The 7093-nt window shown below is 33.8% G+C and overlaps 1 protein-coding gene across 1 annotated transcript; it reads right to left on the reverse strand.

Moving 5' to 3' along the window:
* Positions 1-959: 959 nt before the first annotated feature.
* LOC145614685 (E3 ubiquitin-protein ligase ATL6-like) lies at positions 960-2799 on the reverse strand. The gene has a single exon (XM_081669757.1). The coding sequence runs from the start codon at positions 2703-2705 to the stop codon at positions 1446-1448; it is 1260 nt and encodes a 419-aa protein (XP_081525883.1). The 5' UTR covers positions 2706-2799; the 3' UTR covers positions 960-1445.
* Positions 2800-7093: the final 4294 nt, after the last annotated feature.

Below are 7093 nucleotides of genomic sequence, written 5' to 3' on the forward strand. Positions count from 1 at the left end.
AGATTTTGCTTGTTATGTGATATTCTATTTAATTTATTGTGAAAGGAGAATTGCAAAATAATACAAGGTTTTTAATCAGCTTATAGTTAGCAAATCGATTACGTAGGTGGAGTATGATAGTTAGAAAATTAACTGTATTTTATCTTTTATACAAGTATCATTTTAGCATATTTATTTATTTTAGAAAATTTTGCAAAAAATCACCTTTATAAGCATTTTTTTGCAAGAAAGCACCTTATAATTTTTTTTTGCAAAAACACACCTTAATTAATTTTTTTTTTTTTTGCAAAAACACACCTTAATTAATTTTCTTTTTTGCAAAACCATACCTTTATGCCGGAAAATAGAGTTTGACTCTATTTTCAGGCGTTGGCTACCCCATCCCCAGGCCACACACGAAACCTCTCATCATAATCAAGAGATTAGCCGTCTTCATATTCTCTTACATGTATATACTTGTATATGGGGTAAGGATGCATGGTAATATGGGAAGTTTAATTTGGAAAAAAAAAGGTCTAGCAAATGGTTAAAATAAATAAATAAATAATACGGTGACGGACAAGAATTAGACAAATGGCAATAAGAAAATTTTATGATATCTCACTTGTATATTTCGACTTTGGACAAAACATTATCAGTTTGGCCAACGTGTTTGCCTTTCCCAATCTAAACTATATACAAGTAAGTGAATATGAAGCCGGCTAATCTCTTGATTATGATGAGATAGTGAGTGTTAGATAATGATATAAAACCATACTATAAGGAAATTATGAGTAACCGCTAGCAACCAACCTAATAATTAATAATTATAAAGACTAATCAAATAAACAAATCCCTAATTCCAAGCTTAGGATCCATTAGCTCTATCATTAATCGTTGACATGCTTTTAAAGACTTAAATAAACTACATGACAACATACTTCATGCGTATGTAATTGAACAAGAAGACGAAAATAAAATAACAAAAAATCTTCTGTAATAATTTAATTATATACAATGACATCTCGAAATTAAACCATATATGAAATTACAATTTCCTCCCTTAGACACCCAACTAAAAAGTCTTCCTTTGGTTAAAGTTCCTCCACAAATTCTATGTACTGTATTAAACTCCAATTCAACTGTAAACACAAATATATTCCCAAACATATCCTTTGTTCCCCACCAACCACACGATTCGAACCAATTATGAGCAACTCTTCGTTGGCAAAATCACTAGTTGATCAACTTTCACCTCGGCCGGATTAATAAGAATCCGACCGGGGTTAAAACAGATTAACCCGTACTCAAACTTTTGGGCTTTTTCTCTTAAGCCCAAAGCCTAATACCAAATTATGAAGAGATTACAAACCTCTAATTTTGGTCCAACCCAGCTCAACTCCTTGCTAATTAAGCTAGTAACAACTAACAAGCTAAGACTTTTTTGGGGTTAAATTTGACACGATTCATGATAAACTCTTTTGATCACCCTCCGATTCGAGGTGTTGAAGTGTTATTGGATTAGCCCATAATCGATCCGACGATCGCTCACCAATGTCATTACATCTACCAACATGAAGTAACGGCGATTTATTCGGCGATCTCATTGACTTCAATAAATTTATTGGACTTCTTAATATTCCCCCTGACACATTGTTATTGCTACTAGTATTATTATTTTTACTAGTAGTGTAGCTGTAATCCATGGCAACTTCCGATTTCGGGGTACCCGGCCGGGAAATAAAAGGCGGGCTCATCGAAAACCGCCACCGGTCGGGTTTCCCTTGCATTGTACCACACCCAACACTACTAACACGGTACCCAATTCTTGGACTAACAATAGCAGCTGGTAGACCATATAATTGATTATTACCATCATTTACTAACTTGTTACGTACCTCATCCGGTAACCTTAGCGTAAATCTCTCACTATCTTCGACTAACGAATGACCCGTCGAATGTGACCTAGGTAATCTTATCATACGACCGCTCTCACTTAACCCCTTCATAATGTCCTGTATAGGACTCTTAGCCGTTATCTCTGGTGGCGGTTCTACACGTACGATCACATCCCTAGGATGACCGTCGTTTTGGTTTACACCATGGTTAGACGGCTCTGACTCGTCCCCTGAAGACGGTTGCTCGAACCGTTGCTGGAAAGTGATGGTTCGTTGATCATGGACCGGAATCTCTAGGTTCGCCCTACACACGGGGCACGTGACGTGGGAGGCGAACCATGGACCGACGCAATGAGGATGAAACACATGGTTACATTTAGGCAACAATTGTAAAATTTCATTGTCAGTGAATTCTGTTATACAAATTGCGCACTCTAACGACGTCGTTTTGCCTACGCGGTGGACCTTAACGTCGGAGTACAAAAAGGTGGGGAAAGCGTTTATTATAGTAGGGTCGAGTCCACGGGGAGGACGTCGTGTTTGCCCTCCTATGTGATTATTACCACCACGGCGACCAACTCCGTAGCCACGAAAGCCGAAACAAGCGAGGAAGTGGCGGAGGTAGACGGATATGAACCCGACCGAGAAGAAGACGATGATCATAACAATGAGGGCGGTTGCCATAGGGGAGTTGTAGTTTTGGTTAGAGTCAGGCCATGGTGGTGGTTGTTGGGCTAAAACTGGTGAGGTGAAGACGACGACGACGATGGCGACGAGGATGAAGCAGAGATGATTGACATGAGGATGGGTATGGGAAGTACAAGGCATGCCCACTCCTTGGTCGAGTGGAGGAGAGGGAAAGAAAATGTTGTTTGAAAGAGATTAAGGGTAGTGGTGGAGGTGGAAGAGTTTTTAAGATTGTAATAATAACCAAAATGTGGTGGATAACAAGAATGGTAATCAAGGTATGAGGTTGACTTGAAAAAAATGGGTCCCATTTTTTGTATCTAATTCTTATTTATTGTCTCATGTAATTTTTTTTTTTTTTTTTACGAGCATGTAATTATTTAGACTTAATATATACGAGTATTTATTTTTTAATCAATTACGAAGTATTAAGTGCAGTTTCTACTAGAGTAATTAAACATATATGCCATTATCTTCGAGTGCACCTATGTACATATAGTACACTTGATGCAAATAATAATCTGTAATTTTATACTCTATATCTTTGAGTGCACCTAATAATGTTACTCGTATGTCAATTTTCGTAGAGGTTTATGCATGTAATGGATGTGGGTAATTTTTTTGCATAACCACAAAAAGTGTGTTGACTGTGTTCTATCTTGTAAAACTTGTAACTCCTAATCTCCTATTGCATTAATTGTAGTTACTATTCATTATAATTTCAATAAGGTCCTACCTGAGAAAAAAACATGGGCCTAAAAGACTAAAATTATGTATTGGATGTGTTTTTTCAATAACTTGTACATTTGTCATTTTGATAATGTTTATAAAAAGATAATGCTATCTATCATATGCCAAAAATGATATTGCAATCTAGTACCTACCATTAAAAGTGAATAAATTCGATTAGTGCTAGGAAAGTTGACCCCAACGCCCATATAGCCCCATACCTAATCACTTGATGAGAATCACCTGATCTATAAAAATTATATTAATCAATATTTATAGTATTTGGGTATTAATTAAATAAAGATTAATTAGGTATTACTTTTTACCCCTAAAGAATCTTTTTATGAAGTTAATTAATCTCTTGCTCAGGTTGTAGTTTTAATGAATGAATGTATTTTTAAATGGATAGAAGTATAGAATTATTCAAAATATTATAGGCAGGTGAAGTTGATGTGATTAGGACTAAATGTCATGTACAAATTTTGAAGCTAAAAGGAATCTTAATCTTCTTGAAATTCAGATGTATCAACAATTTACTTCAGAGCTAATGGTATAATATTAGGGTTGTCAGAATCATAAACAGTACAAGTATAACATAACTTTTAAGAGTAATCTTGAATTAGTTTCTCTAATTTACTATAGCTTGGACCATATTACATAAAATAGTGTGTTACGGAGTGCTATATTATTATTTTTCTTTTGTGAAAAGGATAATATGATGTCTTTGAAGTATACCCATAGTTTTTAAGTCTATCTAAGAAGGTATTATTGACATTTTTTTTTAATTTTATATTTAATCCATTTGTATTAAGTTTGACATTTTAAGCTTAGTTAAAGATAAGTGATAAAAGTTTAAATTTAATAAAATTTATTAATCAAAACTTTGATAATATATTTTTTTTTTCCCTAATTAACTAATAAATCCTTTTTTTATACTCTACTTCATTTCTTAGCGCCCTTATAATTAGAGCAAGCCTGCAAATGCAAAACCACGCCCCCATTCCTCGGTTCAACACACGAAAATTGTCAACTTTTAGAAATACATGCTGCAGGGTTGTAACTTTGTATCCAAGATTAAGATATAAAAGTATATTTGGGTCGCTCACCATTATATTCAATTATAATCTATGCATATCATTAGATAGAATTTAGTATAAACATAAGTATATAAATAGCAAAATCAAACATGCAATAAGCAATAAATTAAAGCAAAGATTCCATATTTTTATTTATACTCCGTATTATTTAATCCAAGTTGTATTTGTCAATGTATGTATTGGATAAGCTCAAACGTACGTGCTTCCGAATTTGTAAAAACATGATGCTGGAATGGTGTTTACAAAAATAATAAAAGGGAATATGAATAAATTAAAGATGACAAACATAAAAAAGCTCTTATCTAACCGAAAGGTCCAGAAAAGGCCTGAAATTGACGAAGCATTAATGTGAGAAATTTATGAAAATGATGCTTCAACAAGCTATTTGATGGGTGCGTTTTTAATTGTGCCCAATTTCGATTTTTCTAGTTTAATGGGATTAATTTCTAAATTAGCATACCAAATAAAAATTTACCTTTCATTATCTTTTTCCACTTGGATCACTTGACATATCAACTTATCAAGTAGAATTATAAAATGCAAATTATTACACTTTTTACTAACTAAATGAATTATAAAATGTGAAAGTATTATGCTTGTTACTAATCAATTGTCAAGAGGAATTATAAAATGCACAATTATTATGCAATTTACTAACTAATAGAATTATAAAATGCAAAATTCTTATACTTGTTACTTATCGATTAATAATTAAGGGGAAAACCTTGTCAAATTAGAATCCTGCACGGGCTAATTCAATGAGCTGAAGCTAACGGGAAGAGTCTCTTGAAAGGGAATGAGGAGAAGGGTAAGAAAATCTTCACGCTCAACAATTCGACCACTTAGTATTTTTGATAGAATAGTCACAAGTCAAATTCATAAATTATTACAGAGTATAATTTTAAAGGTTGGTTTATTGATTTTGCCAAAACAACTTAAACAAGTACTCCGTACTTAGTTACACTAAAAATATTTACAATAATTATATGATGTCAAAATCTAAATTTAAGTGTGTAAATGGAACTATTGAACGGATAAGGTGTGACTATAACACAAATTAAAATTTAAAAAATATACATGAACATGTTTTGAACTGTTAAAAATAGTAAAATTATTACATTTTATTTACATTGGAATCTTTCAGGATTTAAATAATTAAATGGAACTAATTACAGTAAATGGAGAGAGCAAGAGCTCATGAAAGAGGGGACACATGAATTTGGAATATACTTAATGTTCATACAAACTACTTTATACGTTGGCTTCAATTGAATAGATGAATCACTTGAGAAATGCTAAAACATATTGAGGTGGATGATTATGCTATTTGCTTATCATGTGGACCACATGATAAATACATTGCTATGTTCAATCTAATGTATTTGCACTTTTTGTTAATTTGGATCTTGCGAGCCACTTTTATAAAGTTTGTGGATTTTAAATATTGGATTTTTTTTTACTTCTTTGTTTTAAGAGACTTTGGATTTCCGATTTGAATTTGGATTGGATCCAAACAGCCCAAGCAATCGTTCTTAAATTTCTATAGGTGGGAAAATAAATCTACCTAAACACTTGTAGTCTTGTAGATGGATGGGCGTGTGATTAAGATTGCTTTTACTTGTGGGTTAGCATGGTGTTCATTTTTTTTTAATTTATTTATTATTTTTTTAAAAGGTAAGAAAAAATGAACACAAGGAAGCCTTTTGATAAGAGGAATTTCTAATGTAATAATGTGGATTTGTAGACTGTGATTTAGGGTCACGAAAACACCGTATCAGACCCTTAAAAAAATTGATACTTTTATGCTTAGGAAAGTTGAAAGGGCCTCTCCAGAATCGAGGCCAAATCCCCCTGACAACTCCATACAACTCAATTGAAATTAGCGGGCTAACAACCCGTCTTGTGTGTGGCCGGCCACATTGTGTGGCTACTTAAAGTTCCCCTAACATTGATTAAGTAACCCCTGTAATACTGACCGAGTAACCCCTATAACACTAACCGAGTAACTCTATAACAATGACGAAATAACCCCTTTAACACTTACCAAGTAATCCCCATAGTAGTTAGCAACACCATGTATAAGACTTTGTGTAAATGTCAATGGATCAAAGAGAGCAAATACCTAATTGTTCATTATCTGGCCCATTGCAAAAGATAAACTGTTGTTAGAAACTTACAAAAATAAGGTTCAAGTAACCCAAATAAGCCCAAGTTGTATACTCCTATAAAAATAATTAAAGCCCAAAAGAGGAGTTAAAAACGGCTAATGACGTACCTTGATTTTTGGGTGGGTCAGGTGAAGTGGATACCAGAATGAGTCCATGGTTTTGACCAAACCAGGATCCAGGTTTCGCCGCTGTTTTTCGCCGCACCCAAACAAATTATCCGACTTCATCAATCTGACTAATGGGTCCTACTTGTCGGTTCTTTCATTGGTCCACGTGTGCGCCTGTTTCGAGTCTTGTCTTCCTTCGCCAATTAGACAAAGGACCTTTCCCCATTCTAAATTTCTAATTTTGTCCAAACGTTTTGCTTGTAGTTCTTTCAGGCTATGTTCTTTTGAGCTTTTGGGCAGAATAGAGCAGGATAAAACAAAATAAAGCAGAATTCAGCATAACATAGTAGATTTTAACAAAACATATATAACAGTGCAGAGCAGAATAGAGTTAAGCTTCCACACACTGTAGAATAGGGCAAAGCAGA

The sequence above is a fragment of the Chenopodium album genome, chromosome 25 (assembly GCF_948465745.1).
Source record: "Chenopodium album chromosome 25, dcCheAlbu1.1, whole genome shotgun sequence".
NCBI classification, from domain to species: Eukaryota; Viridiplantae; Streptophyta; class Magnoliopsida; order Caryophyllales; family Amaranthaceae; genus Chenopodium; species Chenopodium album.